Raw genomic sequence first — 21091 nt, forward strand, 5'->3', positions numbered from 1 at the left:
CAAAGCGACTGCGATTCATTCCAATTTGGTTTCTAAAGCAAACAATTGTTTTTTTTGTTGTTGTTTTTTACACAGCTTGCATTTGAATGAGGGTGACTTTCCGTAGCTTCTATTTAGGCCTCCTGGTTTTATTGGGGGTTTGTTTTTCTCCCTGGTTGTATAGAAGTTAACCGCAGCTGTAAATTTATATGTATGTAGCCTAATATCACCACCTCATCACACATTGTGAATATGATGCACAGAAACATAACAGAATAACACTTTATCTTCAATGCAACAGCCTTACCTCTACTATGAGTGTTGATCAACAAAAATAGTTAATTAAAACAGTTTGGGCTGATTATGATTTCTGACTATGAGCTCTATCGGTAGCCGTTGCTAAGTAACAGGTGAGTCATCGCTGGCTGATCTTGTGCATATTGAGCTCCTCTCAGTTACTTGCTCACTCTGACTGCAACATGGCAGACACAGAGGAAAGCTGCTCTAATTGCTGCCTCTGAGACCACTGATGAGCTGCACCTGCTAATGTGATCATGTGACTGGTCTCTGTTTGAATATCACTGCAAATGAAACCCTCATGCTGAAATGCTAATGAAGAAAATATGCTAATTTGGTGTTCTTTCTTTCCTCTCTGAGCAGTGGAATGTGCCAGAACAGACAGAAACAATTATTATTATGATTATTTGATTCTATCTAATTATAAATCATCAACTAATGATTATATAGATACAGATAGGTTTTTTTTAATAGGAGAAGAAGGAAATATAGATCTATCTTTATTCTGAAATGTTAGTATTACCTTTATTATATCATATTTGTTATGTTGTGAATTGAATAACTTTAACTGTGTAGATTGTACAATTAAATTAAGAGATTTACGATAACTTTCTGTTTTCTCTTCATAAGAAGTAATTATAACTTAAGTCACAAGGACTTGGACGTGTGAAAAATAACTAATATATATTGTTATATGAGACAATGGATGGATGGATGGATATTGTTATATGTTTTATCAATTATCCATTACCTACTAATTAAGTTGAAATGTATTTTAAAAGCTCTTAGACCCACCAAATGACAAATTCTCAAAGTCGTGATGTGGGATTTGGGTGTGGCTACAATGACCATAAATGAGATGCAGTACGACAGCAAGTCAATATGAATTAATCTGACAATTTTTTTTCCCATCAGTTGTGCTCAGGCTTCCTAGGGTATGGTATATTTATATAATGCTATACTACTGTTAATACTATTATACTACTACCAACACCAAATGAAGTTGGAACCCAAAATCCTGGTCTGCTCCAGATTTCTGCCTAAAAGCCTATTCAGGCAGTTTTTTCGCTACAACGCTTGTTCCTGGTGATGTTGGGACTTTGAAAATGTATTAACTCTGAAAGTCTTGAGCGTATTCTAGTCCTGCTCAATGTATAAAGTGTCCTGAGATCACTTCTGTTCTGATATGACACAATACATTCAATTGAACAATGATCAAGTGATGTGAAGGTCAATAATCTGGCTAATTGGCTGAAAAAATTTCCAAACTTTTCATTTCAATGAAATGAGGGAACATCAGTTAATCTGTATGGACCCATCCCAGTAAGTACTGGTGATTATAAATCTTGGTTCAGTGCTGGAATAGTCTGTAAGTGCTAGTCGCTGACCACCCTCGGTGATCATATGTCTCTGATTGAACAAAGAGTCAGTGGAAACGAGGATATGATAACCGATTTGGAAAAGCGAGTCAAAAACCTGGAGAAACAGAACAATTACCTGACGGACAAAGTCGAGGATCTTGAGAACCGCAGTCGTTCCTCAAATCTGCGGTTCCTAAATGTTCCTGAGCGGGTCGAGGGCCGTGACATGCTTGGCTTCATCCAGCAACTCATCCCTCGACTCCTGGGTAAGATGGGTTTCCCATCGCCACCCGTCATTGAACGGGCTCATCGCACTGGCACCATACACAGGGAGGGCGCCCGTGCTTCTGGATCACGGCCAATATTGGCAAAGTTTCAAAACTTTCAGGATAAACTGAAGATTCTCCGTCTTGCTCGAGAGAAAGGGGATCTCCTATTCCAAGGCTCGAGGGTGTACATCTACCCGGACTTCAGTGCTGGAGTACTGGAGAAGCGCCGGCAGTTTGTCCCCGTCAAGAAAAAGCTCCGCGAGTTGGATATAAAATACTCCTTACAATATCCTGCCTTGCTGAGAGTCACCCATGAGGGAACGTCCACCCGGTATCGCACTCCCACGGAGGTCGAGGCTTTCCTCAGCAAAGTCTGTGATACCACCATGAGCTCCGCAACTTCTTCCCCAGCCTGATGCCTCTTCCCTAGCGCGAGCACTAACTGACAGGTGCGGGTAACGTTGGTGCCGTTTTTTCTTCTTTTGTTTGTTTGTTTTCTCTTTTGATTTCCATTTTCACCAACTTCCCCTCACCACATGCAGTTAAATATTATTTTTGATTAGTTTGGACTTGTTTTTTGCGGACATATTCACTTCCCCATGACACTGTGGAACAGCAGGCAGCCGCATTGTTTGCCGTTACTTGCTGTGGTACTGTCGTAAAGCGGCATCCGCATACAGCCGCGATCTGTCGCAAAGACACTACTCTCATTGAGGGACACTGGGTGCAGTCGAATAGTCAAAAAATAAGGTCCTAACTCCTATTCCTATCTCCTATTCCTTGACCTGTGGGGAAAACTTCACGGGGTTAAGGAAAGGCGATAGGAGAACTCAAAAGGACTTAGGAATAGTCGACCGCGGTGCTCAGAGAATCCGACCGGACTTTCACTAAGCTACGTCATTATAACGCGGCCGCTGATGATTGACAGCTGATGATCGGCACCGGCGATTGACGTGCGTCTGCGCTGGAGAAACTACAATAATGGACTACAAAAAGCGCATCGTCCACTTCTCCACATGTTGGTTTTATAAACAGCCGGTTCACTGACCGGCAATAACCTTGCCTTGCCTTGCCTTGATGATGCGTGGCATTTTTTCTATACTGAGTTTCTCAAGGTTATTAACAAACACGCACCCTGGTCAACAATTAGAGTTAAGGGCAGACACTTACCGTGGATTAAAGGAGAACTTATTAATCTATTCAAACAAAGAGACAAGGCCTGGAAAAAATATCGGGCAACTAAGAATGTTTCTGACTGGATTGCTTACAAAGACTTAAGAAATAAATGTACTACTAAAACAAGAAATGCTAAAGCCAATTACTACAAAGATTCCCTAACAACCAATTTTAAGAACCCCAAACAATTTTGGAAGACAATTAATAATGTTACTAATAAATCCTCAAAAAATGCCTCTACTCATATTAAATTGAATAATGAAATTATTAGTGACTCATTATTAATTGCAGAAGCCTTTAGTCAGCATTTTTCTTTAATCGGCAATTCTTTATCTGGTAATCACTGCTCTGACCTCACCTTGATTAATGAAAGGTCCAGGAGTTCCTTCGCCTTTAGAACAATCACCTCAACCTAGGTTCAACGGGTCATCGATGGCCTAAGTTCTGGGAGCAGTTGTGGTCCTGATGGGCTGGAGATCAAATTCTTTAAATTGGCCTCTTATGTTTTATCATTTCCTCTGGCAGATTTGTTTAATTTATCTTTGACCACCTGTGAAACTCCCTCATCTTGGAAATGCGCCAGAGTAACCCCGTTACATAAAGGTGGCGACCATCAGGATATTAATAACTATAGACCCATCTCAATTATCAACAGTATCGCCAAAGTATTTGAAAAACGTATTTTTAATCAATTATCCAATTATCTCAATGATTATAACATCCTATCCCCACACCAATCTGGCTTTCGACCCAACTTCTCGACGACCACTGCTCTCACAAAATTCTCCAATGACATATTATCCTCTTTTGACAATAATATGCCCACTGGTGCTATATTCATTGATTTATCAAAAGCGTTCAACATGGTTGATCACTATCTCCTTTTAGATAAGTTGTATGCTATTGGTCTTTCAACAGAATCAGTTTTATTTTTTAATTCCTTTCTTCACAACAGAAGCCAGTGTGTGTCTTTTCAGAACACCCAGTCAGACTATAAGTTTATATCAAAAGGTGTGCCCCAAGGTTCATCTTTGGGCCCTCTTTTATTTTCTATTTTTGTTAATGATCTCCCACAAATCTGTTCTGACTGTCAAATTCACCTTTATGCCGACGATACTGTAATTTACTCCTCCAAACGTGATACGTCACAAATTCAGCACTCCTTGCAATATAATTTTAATTTAGTTCAGAAATGGTTCTCATCCAACAAACTTCTTTTGAACAAGAAAAAATCACATAGTATGCTTTTCAGTACCAGATCTGATTTATTATCCAAAGACTGGTCCTTATTTTTTCTTGACGGAGCCCCACTAGAAAAGGTAGATCAATTTAAATACTTGGGCCTCCTGCTTGATTCTCAGTTATCCTTTAAACCACACATTGATTTAATTACAAAGAAAATTTACTGTCGTCTGAAATTACTGTACCGGTCCATTGATTGTTTTACAGTACAGGTTCGTAAAAGAATCGTATCACAATTATTATTTCCTATTCTTGATTATGCAGACATCATTTATCAGAACACTACAGAATCTAATCTCCGTCCTCTCACTGTGCTGTATAACAGCCTCTGTAGATTCGTCCTGAGATGTCCCTACAGAACTCATCATTGTACTCTTTATGAATCTTTGAACTGGTTAACCCCAAAATCCAGAAGAGTTCTTCATTGGTTATTATTTATTTTTAAATGCATTCACTTTAATTTTCCTTTATATTTAAAACAATTTATGATTCCTTATAGTACACAATACAGTCTTAGACATACAGATCATCTCTTTTTCCGTATTCCCAGAATATTTAAAGAATCTGGTCGTCGTTCATTTCAGTTTAAAGCTCCGTCTGACTGGAACAGTCTCCCATGCCAGCTTAGGGCTTCCACTTCTCTATCTAGCTTCAAAGCATCACTTCTAATTCATTTGCAAACTCCCTGTTCTTGTTTCTGATGATGTTTACTATTTATTTATTTATTATTATTATTATTATTTCCTATTACTTATCTTTCCTCTCTCTCGTGCAAACTGCAAAATTTTTTCTTTCTTTGTGTGTGTGATTCTCTTATCTGATCCGATTATTTATTTACTTAATTTTTACTATTATAATATTATTATTATTTTATTTCTTTCTGTATTTTTCCCATTTGTAAGCTAAGATATCACAAGTTGACTATTATTCCGATATCTGGCCGTTTGTGGATTAGCTGGGGTTAGGAGAGCCTTGTCTTGCGTGTGTGTGTGTGTGTGTGTATGTACGTAAGTCCTGTATTGTGTTTCAATGTATTTGCTTTTCTTTTTATTTCTTTACCTGACATTGTATCATTGTATCTTTTTGTGGAAGGACCCCCTCGAAAATGAGATGATTCATCTCAAGGGGCTATCCTGAATAAATAAATTCAAATTCAAATTCAAATGAACCTCAACCTAGACAAACGTTGAAATAGACGCCTCACCTCTACTGCAATGAGCTCTGTGCTGTTCGGCTCCAGCAGCCCTGGTGGTGTAGACGGGTAGTGCGGGAAGTAGTTGTTGTCTGGGCCGGTGCAAAGGAGGTAGAGCACGATGACCATGTTGAAGGGAAACACTGCGACGGGCAAGTCCCAACGGTCCAACACTGGGGAGAGACCACTGGACACAAACACACTGGATGGGGAGGGGTGGGTGGGGGGGGGGGGGTATTATAAATATTAGTATGTGAAATAGGTCTTCAATTCATTTGTTTTCCTATCAAGTAAAAAATCTCCAAATGCATGACATACTTTATTTACATTTAGGGCATTTAGCAGACACTTTTGTCGAACGCGACTTACAATAAGTACATTTGTCGTGTAGGAACAACAGCTTCATGATTTTTTCACATTCGGATTTTAATTGGATTAATAAACAGAGGATGAACTTTCCACAACTGGAGAACATCTGTTGTTATTTGCAATGTGATTCAAGGAACGAGCTTTGACCATAATGGTGAGATTATGTGTTCATAATAGTTTAATCATATAGATTTCGGACTGTAAGTCGAACAGGTCCGTCCTGGACACGCCCCCTTCGGTCAGCATAAAGCTGCGTGTTTACAGTCGTATGCACTTCTGCTCTTGCCCTCTTCTCTTCTTCCCTTTTTCTAGTTCCAAACTTTTACTACTTCTTTATCAGCTAGCTTCGTTCGTCGTTAGATTCTTCATTTTTGCATTTTTAGTCTTTACACCTCACACGCAAGACATTTTTGTTAAACTCTAAATCAACTGACGGCCGCAAGATTTAGCATATTGATCGGTGGTATTTGACTAGTCACCCATGGTCGAGCTCACGGAGAAGACAGCTCATCAACTGATACGGATTTTGGCGAGACGACACTCGCTACAAATCTACTGCAGATCAGTGCTAACAGTTCCAAACCAACCCTCGGGCCCCGACACGGAGAATCCCTTCGTTTCTACATTACCGACGGAAAAGCGACCGCTTGGAGTTTCAATTACGCTGAGAAGAATCGTTGTAAATTAAGACCGAATCCTTATTCAACAGCAATGACCGAGTTGCAGGGTGAAACTAAGTTATTAACGTTTTTGTTAATATCTAATATCTGTGAGGCTATTTCATTATTCCATTATTGTATCTTACTAAGAAAGTCCAAATTCTTAGGAGGAACACACTCGCCTTTATTGCCAAACGTTCTAGATGTGTTGGTAACCGCTTACCCAGTTATATTTCTTGTGTTGTATTGGTGCTTCTGTTACATCTCTGTTATTATTTTGTTCACTTTGTTTAATCTTTAGTTAGTCAATAAATACTCTCATATTATCTGTTGTCCATTGATATTTCTCCTGTGCAGAACGTAAAGATCCCTATTTCAAGGGCTTATGATCTGAGGAAATTATATTGATTTATTAAATTATATTGATTGATAATTAATTAATTAATAAGTGGTCATTAGAGTCATTAAAGTGAACTCTATAAAGTTCAGTCCGGCCAACAGATGGTGCCCCGTTTTACGAGAGCAGGTATCATAATTGTATATTAATACACATTGATATACATATTATAATATCTTCCCTACATTCCTACAAATTCCCTCGAAAGAAAGACACCACAACATATCATTGCTGATAAAGTAAGAGTGAAAAAATAGAAACAAGTGTTCGGTCCTCGTCTGAGTAAAGTAGTAGCTGTTGAGCAAACATACCTTAAGAACAACAGTGCTATGATCAAAGTGCTATAGGTATGAACATAGAAGTGCTTTTTTTTCCCCCGGAAGATGGCAAGTGACTCTGCTGTCCTGACATTGGTTGGGAGTTTCACCACTGAGGCGCCAGAACAGAGAAGAGTCCGGACTTTGCTGAGCGACATTTTTTTGATTAAAGCGATGGTGGTACCAGCTGAAGTAGAGGAGTGAAGTGCTCGCTTCGGGGCGTGTGGTTTGACCAGTGTTTGAAGGTAGACAGGTGCCGTTCCATTGATGGCCCTGAAGGCCAGTGCCATCGTCTTAAATTGGATGCGTGCTGCAACATGGAGCCAGTGGAGGTCACGGACGAGGGGGGTCACATGGGAGAATTTTGGTAGATTGAAGACAAGGCGTGCTACAGCATTCTGGATATGCTGCAATGGTTTAGTCGCCGAGGCCGGTTGTCCGGCCAGGAGAGAGTTGCAGTAGTCAAGGCGGGAGATGACCAGTGCTTGGACCAGGAGTTGCGTTGCATCCTTTGTGAGGAAAATCCGAATCCTGCGGATATTATAGAAGGCACATCTGCAGGATCGGGCCACAGCAGTGATGTTGGGGGTGCAGGATAGTTGGTCATCGAGGATTACTCCCAGGTTACTCGCAGTTGATGAAGGCAATACTGTGATGCCCTCGACAGTGACCGATAGGTCCATGCGAGGGCAGTCTTTCCCTGGGATGAAGAGGAGTTCAGTTTTATGCAGGTTAAGCTTGAGGTGATGTGCAGTTGTCCAGACAGAGATGTCTGCCAGACATTCTGAGATGTGAGTTGCAATGTGAGTGTCAGAGGTTGGGGGAAAAGAGAGGAATAGCTGGTTTTCATCTGCGTAACAATGGTAAGAGAATCCATGCGATGTAATTACAGAGCCTAGTGATCTGGTGTATAGTGAGAATAGAAGCGGTCCTAATACTGAGCCTTGAGGGACACCCATGTCCAGAGAACAGGGTTTGGACATAGAGCCATTCCATGTAACCTGAAAGGTGCGATTTGTCAGGTATGAAGTGAACCAGGTTAGAGCAGAATCAGTGATGCCAAGTTCAGCCAGGGTGGAGAGGAGGATTTGGTGGTTGACTGTGTCGCAGCAGATAGGTCGAGGAGAATGAGAACAGAGGAGTGTGATGAGACTCTAGCATCGGTCACTGTGAGGAGGGCCGTCTCAGTGGAGTGAGCAGTCCTGAATCCTGATTGATTAGGGTCAAGGAGGTTGTTCTGTGAGAGATAGGATGACAATTGGTTGTAGGCGGCATGTTCCAGGGTTTTAGAGAGGAATTAAAGAAGAGATACAGGTCTGTAGTTTCAGATGTCAGCAGCGTCTAGGGTGGGGTTTTTTTTAGGAGTGGCTTCACTGTAGCGGTCTTAAAAGCTGCTAGAATGAGACCTGAGGCCTACCTCAATGGACTTCCTCGATAGACTCCTGCAGATCAACTCCCTTGTCTTCGTTCGGCTGTCCTGATGATGCAGCTGACGCTTTAGTGTCTAGCTCTTAAGTGCTTGGTTAACCTCATGCAGGTTTAGCCCCTCCCTCCAATCAAGTCTATTCACTACAGCTGAGATGGCAGAAACTAGGTAATTGCCCACTCAGTATGAACAGCTTCCCAAGAATTTAAACAACAAGCTATCTAGACAAGACTAAATGTTACAACTAGCTCTACTCACAGAATGCCTAAACCCAGTATCTACAATTAGTTTCTGACTTACCAACAAGATACAAAGCAGCTTCCTTTCTTCCTTCCTTCAGACAAAATGTAGTTGCAGATTACTTGTTGACTGTTACAGGTCGACCCTCTACTAAACTAAATGAATAGTATCAAGTACCTGTCATTGATTTGACAAGAAATTACCTGTGAACTATAATTGGGATGGTTGCAGATGCTTGCCTTTTAAAACTCCACTTAGAGGTGATTCAGGTGAAGACAACCAGAGTGGTTGCACTAATGTGCACATTCTGTTTTGGCATAAAACAAAAACCATAGACTGTATATAAGTGGACGTAGTCATGGTGACATCACCTTTTGGTTTGTGGACTACAGTTTTGAAGCATCAAGTTCAGCCATCCGTCGCCATATTGTTATTTTTGCAATGATGAAGGAAGTGACCAAATTTGGAATGTGGGGGAGCAACGGTTGGATCTGACCACACCAGCGGCAGAGCAGCACCCTGGATTTGGATCCATCTGGATTCTGGTGTGAAGCTGCTAACAAAGGTCAAGGTCAACTTTACAGCTAAGTGTTGAAGTCATCTTAGTAGCTAACTGAATTGGTAGCGTGGTAGCAACCTGTCAATCAGCAGGTAGGGGCTACCTGTTGATTGATTCCTCATATTTTATTATCAACTTTGAAATTTACTATTGTTGTCTTTTGGCCTTTCCAGACACAACACACATATTGTTGAAAGGCTTATTTCCCAGAATTGTGGAAGCTGCACTGCCAGTACACTGCAAGGGACCATATTTGGACTGTGGAGGAGCGAAGGGTGGATCTGACGAAACACAAGTGGCATAGCGGCACCCCGAGCAGCAACCTTACTGGATCTGGATCCATCTGGATTCTTGTGTGAAGCTGGTAGTGACCTGTCAATCTGCAGGTAGCCCCACCCCTAAAGCAGCCCCTGCTTTCTGCTGTTTTACTATAAATGGACCATCATTTACTAAATAAAGTTGACCATGAATTCCCACCAGAATCCAGATCATGATCCAGTAAGGTTGCTGTTCGGGGTGCCGCTCTGCTGCTTGTCTTCATCAGATCCACCCATTGCTCCTCCACAGTCCAAATATGGTCCCCTCCTTCACTAGTTGCAAAACTTTCTATTTGGTGACGACCAAAATGCAAAACTTAAGGCTTTAAATCTGTAGTCCACAAACCAGCGTCTCTGTCATCACCATTAGAAAAACAATGAGTTGATCTGCTTGTTTTATGGGCTGGTCAGACAAAAAAAAAAAAAACGAGTTACAGTATGTCAGCCCAAAACTGTCTGATTTGAGTTTGTCCGCGTATCTCACCATGTGGCCGACCCCAAGCAGACGGGAAGCAGCAGCCACCAGTACCAGTCTCCAGCTGAGCTGAACTCTCCCATCAGCAGGGACACCAACATGCCGTTAAAACCCTGGAGACCTCCTGCCACCTCAGCTCTACACACACACACACACACACACACACACGCACATACACACATACATGTGTGTGGCAAACTATTATTGGGACATTAATGAACAAAAGCATTGCTTGGCAGTGGTTGCAGGTGAACACAGGGCCATCCAGTGGCGGTTTTTCATATGGGCAGTATGGGCAGCCGCCCAGGGCGGCATTCGTGGAGGGGCGGCATGAGCGCCCGCACAAAAAAAAGGTGCGTCTGCTGATACTGAGAGAGACTGGTTCACAGCGCCGCGAATAGGCGCAGCCGCCCCGTGCCGTGAAGCGATCGTTTCGGCGTCTGCTCTATTTTTTGCGTGTGTCGCGAGCGTTCGTGTCAATTCTGGCAGGAAATCACACAAAGAAACACGGGACAAACCGGTCAATTTTCAAAATTAAAGCAATTTTCAAAATAAAATACCGCAATTGACAAATGCGATATTTGTGTATCTAAACTCGCACTGGGAAACAGGAAGAGAAAATACATTTAATAAATGTGAAGAGTAAATAAACAAATATGTGTATTTCAACTGTATATCTACACTGTCTACTACCATACACACTCTCTCTGTCTGTCTGTGTGTGTGTGTGTCTCTCTCTCTCTCTCTCTCTCTCTGAACGGATAAATAGAAGTGTACAAACTTCTTATAGAAACATGGCATATTTATTTTATGAGGTTATGATAAAAAAAATAGCTCTGAATGAACAACAGATGAGCAGAAGCGCTTGTCGACCGTCTGGTCTGAACAGGGGGGCAGGGGGGGTCCATTTGTGTGTGTGTGTGTGTGTGTGTGTGTGGGGGGGGGGGGTGGGGGTGCTGGAGGTGAGGTTCGCCCAGGGTGTCATGAAACCTAGGACCGCCACTGGGGCCATCAGTCATGGAGCTCTTGAATTTTAAGTCGAAACCTCAATCAACTTTAGTCATAAGGTTGAGTGAATTACAGCCTTGTGTTACAGGGTCGGCATCCAAGCAAAAAAAAAAAAACGTTTTAATGAGGGTTTGATTATTTCTGTTGTGTGGTTTTATGATGCACAGCTCATTACAGTAAATATGCATCAACAAATCTATACTTTTATGAGCTTCTATGCTATTTATGTGTATGTGTGTGTTGATATTTCTCCACCTGTCTTGCCCTATGATTACAGCTGTTAGCGTAGAGGCCAGTACACCCAGAGTTCCCAGCAGGCCTTGCCAGGGGGAGGCCCAGTACAGTGCAGCCAGAATGAGAGCACCACTCAGTGGGTTGTTGGCTAGGATCACCCTGGTCACCCCTCTCAGGCCCCACACCGCCAGCTGCAGCACGAACCACTTGTCTGAGCAAACAGACAGAAAACCTTTTACACAATGTTCTTGACAGCACCGACCCAGCCCCCCGCCCCCCCCAAACATGCTTCTCAGTTGATATCTTAATGACAATGCTGGGTTTCTATGAGTTTAATGATGGTTATGTTTTATGTTGCAGGAAGAGCGTGGGAGCAGAGAGATTATTACCATCTGCATATTTTAATGGCATTGTAATTCAGTCATTTATTGATGACTATGGCAGTTCAACAGTGTTTGGCAGCTTTGCTCTTTTTGAAAAGTGCTGTAATTAATCACATTAGACAACTCGGCCTATATGTATTATGCATTTTCCAAACACATTTCTCAAAAGGTCAGATAATACATTTTCTGCTTGCGTCCAAGAGTAGAAGGAAGAAAGTGTAGCCACTATTGTGAGAGTTTTCCTACCCTGCAAGTACTCATCCAAGTGCTCCATGTCACCGGTGCAGAACAGCAGACGGCTCAGCAAGCGCCCGCTGAGGCTGGCTCGGTTCCTGCTGGCCTCCTTCACCTCCGCTGTGGTCTTCCACATCCTTGGAGCTTCACTTAGAATGCCACAAGAAAATGTTGGAGAACCCCTTTCCACTCTGTTGCTTCTCTTTTTGGTGTTCTCTCTCCTCTGTTTGCTCTCCTGTAGCTTCTTACTCCCCTTCCCTCTCAGGCGTCCCTGATGAGATTTAAGGGGATTCCTTATAAAATAGTGCCACAGAAGAACAAAGTCCAACGGCAACGCTGGTCAAGGAGAAGAAAATTGGTCAACCATTATGGTTCTTTTTTCTTCCACATTTCAAAATCAACTTGTCCCTCTGTCTGTTATGATCCGCTACATCAGGGTCTCCGTCTTTGTCTGGATCCAGGTTCAACCTCTGGTGTCCTCCCCTTCCTCTTGCTCTTCCAGTCTTCTCACTCTGACTTCTCCTCACCTTGTTTATCCATTTCAGCCACTCATCCACCTTTTATTGCAGTGCACGCATGACTGTTTCTCGTTCTCTCTTTGTCAAGCCATTAGTGCCTTTGTGTTATCTTAAGCCTTTACCGAAAGGTGTCATATATAACTCAGCTACCTCTGGAAAAACCAATGCAGGTGGGAAACATACCCACACCAAATTCTTCCATCACCTCTGAGAGTCCACACAAAAATGACAAAGACACACGTCAATATAAGACAGACAAACAATTACAGCAAGAATAAGGATTATAAAAGAAAAAAGGAATATATGGCTACAAAAGCAAAAGTGTCACAAATACAGAGCACCCCACTAAAACAAACAAAACCCCCAAAAGCAGCTCAGAGCCAACATTTTTTGTTTTAATGCCTTTGGGAAAGAAAATCTGTTAGTTATCTGTCTCATATTAGTAAGGAGTGCATTTCAGGCCGCAAAACCAGTTTTTCGTCAAAGAAAAGTGGAGTATTTTTGCAGATGGCAGTTTGTATAAACAACAGAAGGCTACATTGTAGTTTAGCCACGATATTGAATGAGATGAATAACAGGTTTGATTCCTACTTGAGAAAAACATGCCTCCTGAGGTCCTGCCAGTGCACATCCATTGACGTGAGGGCAATAACAGCATGTCAGATACCCTCACAGAGAGAATCTTTTTTTTCTGAGACGGATACAAAAGCATTGTTTTTGCAGGTGGATATGTGCTGCTCCATTGATAGCTCCTAGCTCTCTCTTTCTGATGTTTTCATCTAAGATCAAAGTAATGTTGTTTGTGTGTTGGAGGCTCTGTCACTGTATGAGAGAGCGTCATCTTCAAAGATGAACTGGGGCAAGAGCATAGGCGGCCTTAACTATGTTTCAACCGTTTCAATTGAAACAGGCCCCGGCAGCCTGGGGGCCCCCCCAAAAATGATGGGATGGCCGATCAAAAAAAAAGAGTGAATAAATGAAACTTGTGGTGAAACTGTAGGCTAGCCCTTTTTAAACAGCATCTCCGCATTATCTCAGGAGCGGTGGTTCGGCAATTCTCCGCAGATGGTGATTCATCTCTGACGATCGCCTGTGATTCCCACAGAAAGTCAGGCTCCTAATGAACACGTCATGATGATGACGTTGGTGTTTCTTAGGTGTTCCCCAGCAAACCTCCTGGAAAGTGACAAAGTTAGGTTTTTCTTGCTAAATTACATAATTACATAATCGGCATCAAGTCGCTGTCTGACTCTGTCACTCGGGAAGGAGGCTGGGGAAAAGTTCCCTGAAGTTGGGAGGGCTGACAGTCGCGGTGAGTTATTTAAAATAAAATAAATAAATACATTCATTTAAAACAGATCACCATAACCGTCGATTTAACTCACCGGGGTATTTGTGTTTGTGGTGAAAATACATTTTCATCACAAACACTCGGTGAGTTAAAGTTTTTTGCCGGTGACAGACGCTGTTTTTCGGGCAGAAATGTGAGGAAGAGTCGGCAGGACAGGCGGGAGGACGGACGCTTCTCCACGTACAGCTGTGGTATTTTTTAGTTGTCAAAGACAGTTACAGTTACTACGTTACTGTTGTTTGGTTCTGTAATGTTGCTGTGTGGGACATTTCTCTGTATTTAGTTGAGTGAAGTTATCAGACTGTCAGGCCGACGCGCGCTCGCTCCGCGCCTCCGGATTATCAAGTAACATCATGCGGTATCTAAATTTTAACGCAATAACGTGAAATAACAGCAAGGTCAAAAATAGAGAAAATAAAAGTGCCACTTTGCAATCTGTTCAACAAAAAAAAGACAAGCAATGCATTTGGCAAGACAGGTGAGCAAGTGAATTTATGAGACTTATCCCTGCATTTCCACAGGCCCTGTTTTTGTGAATGAAGTATCCGGGGGCGGGTCGGCTCAAAAATCCGGGATGAATATATCACAAACTTCTCGGGCATCTCTGTGAATTCTCTGGCATCCTTCTGCAAGTGAAGTTGTTGCAGCGGAGGAAACGATTTAGACAACGAATTTGTATAAGAGCGTTACATTGCACTGTTGTGGAAAAATGAATCTGCCCAATAAAGATCAACAACCAGGATCAGCTTTTTCTCCGAGGTTTATTCCACTAAGTATTCTCATCTGCAGAGGAGGTTCACCCCTGCCTTCTGATGCAAAGGTTCAGAATCAGCAGGAACGAACCCTGAGTCCAACAACAATCTCCCTTTTAAGGAGGAGGAACCATGGACAAAGGACGGATCATGTCCTATCTTACAAAGACAAGATGTACAGGCAAGGTCAAGATTTACAGAACACAGGCGTCATAGTCCTGAAATTATCTTATGTCAATGTGGCACTCATGTTCATATCATCTACAAACAGGCATTCATTTTCGTCATAGCATTCTGATTATAAAGTACAAACATCCAAAATTCCCATTACAGCACCCTATCAGAGTTTACAACTGGGTTATTAGCGGGGGGCTTTTAATTTGAAAGTAGCAGCCGCTGCATCCTTTCAGGTTTAGTGCATCAGAGGGGCCCCAGATGCCTAAGGCCGCCACTGGGCAAGAGTGCCTTATTGGTGGGACAGTGAGGAGATCAGGTGGTGCCTGGTGGACTCCAGTAGGGGGGAAAAGGTTCTCAAATTTTTGGGGTTGTTTGTGGGCTCTGATGATTTCCAAAAAAAGAACTGGTGGGACTTAAGGAGAAGGTGTGTGCTCGGTTGTCTAGATGGAAACGGTTGCTGCCCCAGTTCTCGTATAGGGGAAGAGCTCTGGTTGCCAATAATTTAGTTGCCTCAACTCTATGGCACAGACTTGTTGACACCACGAGAGGCCTGATGGAGGACATTCAGACTTTTTATGGTCTGGAAACGACTGGGTCCGAGCGGCGGTCCTCTACCTGCCCGTGGCGGAGGGAGGTCAGGTACTCATAAACATTCAGTCCAAACTTGCCTCTTTCAGACTCTGTACTGCTCAGAAGCTGCTCTATGGGTGTGGTCCGAGTTGGATGGACACGTCTCGACTGAGAAAGGCTGGACGTTTGGGATATGCCAAGCAGCTATTGGGCTGTGGCATGGCGGATCGTCCACAACAGTCGTACTAAAGATGGAACCCTGGGCTTGTGGATATTTGAGAAACCACTGTTATTTAACAACTTTATTCAATCTGAAGCACTTCAACATGCAAGTCTGTGGGTCGGGCTTCGTCAGGCTGGCTGCACCAAGCTGGGCCACCTTCTAAAGATGACTGCAGGATGTATGGACACCTTCTGGCAGGACACAAACATCACCTCCATCAGGCTGGTCAACGGGGTGGCCAAGGAAGTCTGTGCCATCCTGCCACAACCGCTGACAGCGTTTGGCCTGCAGTAAACAAAGATCAACCATTTTTCTTTCTTTGCAAGATAAAGAACAGTCCTCTGGATAAATTCCTAAAATACATAACTTAGAGGTACAGGGGAAGTTGTGATTTGAGAGATATACTTTTAACACTGCGCTCCAAAATGTTTGAATCTCTTCACATTTCCATCAACAGTGAAATAATGTGCCCTGGTGATTGTTACACTGATAACATAGATCAAGTACATTGGAATCAAATTTATTTAATTGTACAGGGGAAATATATGTTCGCATTATCCAATTAAATTGTATCATTCTCAATCGAGTGTTGATGGTTTGAGTATGTGTTTTTAAACATATTTTACTCCATCCACTGAGTGAAATGTCTTCTTGTAAGTCTCTTACTATCAGAGTTTTCCTTATGGTTTTCAACCAGCATATTATAAAACTGGGAGACCAGCCTTTTCCCAAAACAGTTTTTTTCGACGTGTTTCTGAGAGGCACTGAGTTTAAGTGTGCCAGAATAAAACTTCAAAGTTGTAAATACTTAAAGAAGTGTTTCTGCGCTATATCAAACTTTGCCTTTAACTCACTGAATGACATTAGAGTATTATCCTCATATACATCCTGCATTTCTACTATGCCCTTATTCAGCCATGTTTTAAAACCCATGCTGTGCTTTGCCGGGGTGAAGTGATCATTACCCCGGGGCGAAACAGGACAACCTTGGAGAGTCACACAATCATTTTTGTACTACATGCCAAACAACAATGATGTTTTTAGAAAAGGATTAGTAGTATCTTTTTTCAATGTTTTAAAAGATGCTGAGTATAGATAGCAATTCAATGACAAACCTTTTGAGGACCGTTTTTCAATTTCTAACCAGGGCATAAAAACATCTTTAGAAAACCAAAACATTGTGGCCCTCCACTGAGCAGCCCAATAATACAATTCTAGATTAGGCAGCTGTAGCCCCCCCTATCATGAGGTAGATAGATATAAGAGGGAGAGTCTGAGTCTTGGCTTCCTATTGTTCCAGATGAAATTGGAAAGAAGCTTTCTGGTCTTGGGAAAAAAGGGTTAGGGTTAGTGGAATTGATTGAAAGATAAATAAAAATGTAGGTAGTATGTAGGGGTTATTATGATGCCCAAGTACTTAAATCCCTCTGTGGCATTCACTAATGGATGAGATACCAAAGGATTCTTCCTCTCATTTCCTTTTAAAAACATAATAGATGACTTTTCTTTGTTCACTTAAAACCCAGAGATACTCCAATATTGATTAAACAACTCAAAGAGAGATGGTATCGATTCTGCAAGTTGTGATAAGAACACATCATCAGCGTACATTGCTGTATTGTGTTCCAAGTCCCCAATCTTAATACCATGAATTAAGGGGTGTGCTCTGATCGCTATTGCAAATGGTTCCATGGCTATTACAAAAATAAGATGAAATTGGTGACCCTTGCCTTGTGCCTCGAAATAACTCGAAAGGCTTAGAGATGAGATTATTAGTAGATACCATTGCAGAAGAATCAACAAATAAAATTTCGACCCATCTACAAAGACAATCACCAAATCCAAACCACCTAGGCACCTCGAGTAGATAGGGCCATTCGACTCAGTCGAACACCTTTTCGGCGTTGAGTGATAATATTGCAGTGTCAGGGGACTCTTCAGACTCGTGAATTATGTTAAGAACTCTCCTCACATTGTGGAACCCCTGCCGCTTTTGCACAAAACCATTCTGGTCTCCATGTATAATGGCTGGTAGAACCCTCGCAAGTCTCATGGTTAGAACCTTAGCTATCATCTTTGCATCTGAATTTAAAAGTGTTATATTCTTTATTCTTTATTTCAAGGATTGCCTGTTGAGATGTACCATCTCATTTTCAAGGGGGTCCTTACAATAATGACAAACAATACAAAGATGTTAGAGAGTAAATACTGAACATAATTTCAAACATATTAGCAAGAGGAAAGACACACACACACACACGCTCACACACTCCAACAATGCTCCCCAAAACTAGCTCCTCCATCCCCACCCCCCACCAGTCAGTATTACAGACAGAGTAAGATCAGAAAAATCCCCCTGCAAAAATGGAGGTAGACATTTGTATACATCAGCATACTATACACCCATATACTGTAAGTACATTTTCTTGCATGCACAAGTAAAGTATACAGTACCTATTTGTACACAGATACACACACACACACACACACACACACACACACACACACACATATATATATATATATAGTAAAGTGGACAAAAGCAAAGCAGGTATGAGTAAAATGAGTCATAGAGAAAAGGTAAGATAGATCAGAATGTCTTAAAATGTGTAGTTAAAGATGATTTGAAGATATGAAAAGAAGTAATGGACCTAAGTGAGGAAGAAAGTTTGTTCCAATCGAATGGAGCTTTGAATTTGAACGCCCGACGACCAATTTCTTTGATGATTCTAGGTGTAACTAGAAACAAATGGTCCATGTGCCGGAGGCTGTTTTGAGAAGTAAAAGGGATTAAAAGTTGTTTCAAATATGAAGGGAAATTGAAATAGATACATTTGAAAATAAATGTTAACCAATGGAGTTGCCTTCTGGACTTGGGGGTAGGCCAATTCAAGGACTCATACATTAGGCAATTATGGGTTCTATATGGACCCCTGAGCACAAATCTACTATAAATAAGTCTTAAATAAGACTATTATATAATACATTAAGAGGACAGAGATTTGTTTCAGAGGTGTTACCATAGATAACATCAGCATAGTCCAACATTGGGAATATTAATTGCGTTATAATTCTTTTCCAAACTTCTTGTGAGAAGCAATCAGCAGAACGATAAAGTGATTTCCGGCAAGCAAATATTTTCTTGGTGATTGAGTAAATATGAGGTTTAAAAGATGGCTGGGAATAAAGCCAGAGGCCTAATTTTGTCAATTGTTGTTCCATCAAGAAGATTATTAGACCAGGCACTTAACAACGAAGGATCAGGTCGAGCGCAAAACAACATATTTTATGTTTTTTTCTTGTTCAAAAGAAGCTTATTTGAAGAGAACCATAGTTGGACCAGATTGAAATCAGACTGTAGAGATTGTTGAATTTGTGAAATATCAAAGCTGGAGGAGTGTAATACAGTGTCATCTGCATATAAGTAAATTTGGCAGTCAGAACAAATTTGAGGAAGATCATGAACAAAAGAGGACCTAAGGCTGAGCCTTGTGGAACACCTTTATAAATAATCTTTAATTCTGATTCTGACTTCCCTGAAAGGAGACACACTGACTGATTTAGTAGAAAGACCAATAGCATACAATTTGTCCAAAAGAAGATAATGATCAACCATATCAAATGCTTTTGAAAGGTCAATAAATATAGCACCTGTAGACATATTGCTATCAGCTGCTGACAGTAGGTCGTTTGTAAATTTTAAAAGAGCAGTGGTGGTTAAGTAATTAGGTCGAAAGCCTGACTGGTGTGGAGATAATATTTTATGGTCTGTAAGATATGTAGATAATTGATTAAATATTAGTTTTTCAAATATTTTTTATGTATTGATAATTGAGATTGGTCAATAATTATTGGTGTCTGAGGTATCACCTCCTTTATGAAGAGAGGTTACTCTAGCACTTTTCCATGATGAAGGTGTTTCACAAGTTGCGAGAGATAAATTAAATAGGTCAGCCAGTGGAAATGACAAAACATGAGAGGCAAGTTTAAAGAACTTAATTTCCAGACCATCTGGACTAGCACTGCATCCAGAGCTTAAGCTATCAATAACCCGCTGTACTTCAGTTGGAGAGAGAGTTTTGATATGGGTCTATAAGAACTGCACTCGGTTAAAACTTTGCCTGGTTTGAAAATAAGAGTGATCAGAGCACTACGTAACGAAACAGGGAGGCAACCTGTTTTAAAGGATTCTAAATAATCATCTAATTATGGGGCTATTCATTTTGTTTTAAATCATTTGTAAATATCGGAAGCCCATCTGGACCCGAAGCTTTACCTCCTCTCGTGTTTGTAATGGCGCTAGAGATGTCATTCAAATTTAATTCCCTCTCCAGTTCAGTTTTTGTACCCTCAGAAATACAGAGAATGACCAATCCGTCCGGGAAATTGATTTGGTTTACCATGTCTCGAGGGCTGTCAGAATTATAAAGGGTTTTATAATATGAGAAAAAGGTGTTATTTATTTCTGTGGGATCTGTCGTTTATACTCCTTGTTCATTCCTAATTATATTGATGGCTTTGTCAGATTCAAGTTTCTTTATCTGCCAAGCTAGTTAACCTGGCTTTTCATCCTGATCATAAAAAGTTTGTTTCAGTCTTATTATACCATCCTCAACCTTAAGCATAGAGAGCTCCTCATTTTTTGCTTTGCTTTTGGCCCTGGAAGCTCGCATCACTCGGACTTTATCTTGGATGTTTAAAAACTTCATGATGATGACTCTGGTGTGGTTGATCGATCAGGTTGCGTCCGGCCGGGCAACCTGTGTGCTCCTTCAATAAAAGGGTGGACTCGGGAATGTTGCTGGTCCCAGCACTTCGGGGAGCTACTTCTCCAGGAAAGCTACAGCATAATTTCCTTCCATCTTCTCAGGCACGTTAACTATCCGTAGGTTGGAACGACGTGAGCGTTTTTTGAGCTCATCAAGTTTATTTGTGAGGACAGTCACTTGTTCAGCTGACGCATCAGCCTCGCCTTTCTCTGAGTTAACTGCGTCTTCTACAGTGCTGCTTCATCCATGCGCGCCGAGAAGTCCTGCACATCTCTAACGTCTTGAATCGCTTTCAGGACCACATTAATCTTTGTGGAAAAGTCATTTCTGATCCCGTTGAGTATCTGAATGACGTTCATGTTTTGGGCCGTTCCATTGTCCACGTCGTCCACACGAGGCATGGGGCTAGCATCACCCGCCTCCGTCTAATAACACAAAACAAAATAATGGCAGCTTTCACAGTCATAAGCCAGCATCGCAATGAAAGTACTAGATGTGGCGTGTGAGCGTGTGAACAGGTTGAAATGCGTGTGACTTGAGAGCCCTGCTGTTCACAACAGAAACTCTGCTGGGGTTTGAGCCCTCTTTATGTCGCAT

At 41.6% G+C, this 21091-nt stretch overlaps 1 protein-coding gene across 1 annotated transcript in view; it reads right to left on the reverse strand.

Moving 5' to 3' along the window:
• The window catches only part of LOC311009504 (urea transporter 1), a 37165-nt gene extending 24866 nt beyond the window's left edge, over window positions 1–12299 (reverse strand). The window contains exons 1-4 of the mRNA XM_084003731.1: window positions 12147–12299; window positions 11539–11728; window positions 10285–10413; window positions 5529–5718 (exon numbers count right to left, since the gene is read on the reverse strand). Coding sequence (XP_083859857.1) covers window positions 5529–5718; window positions 10285–10413; window positions 11539–11728; window positions 12147–12270 — 633 coding nt within the window. The 5' untranslated portion in view covers window positions 12271–12299. The remainder of the gene's footprint in view (window positions 1–5528; window positions 5719–10284; window positions 10414–11538; window positions 11729–12146) is intronic.
• Between the last annotated feature and the right edge of the window lie 8792 nt (window positions 12300–21091).

The sequence above is a fragment of the Eutrigla gurnardus genome, assembly GCF_963514095.1.
Source record: "Eutrigla gurnardus genome assembly, chromosome: 23".
In the NCBI taxonomy this organism is placed as follows: Eukaryota; Metazoa; Chordata; class Actinopteri; order Perciformes; family Triglidae; genus Eutrigla; species Eutrigla gurnardus.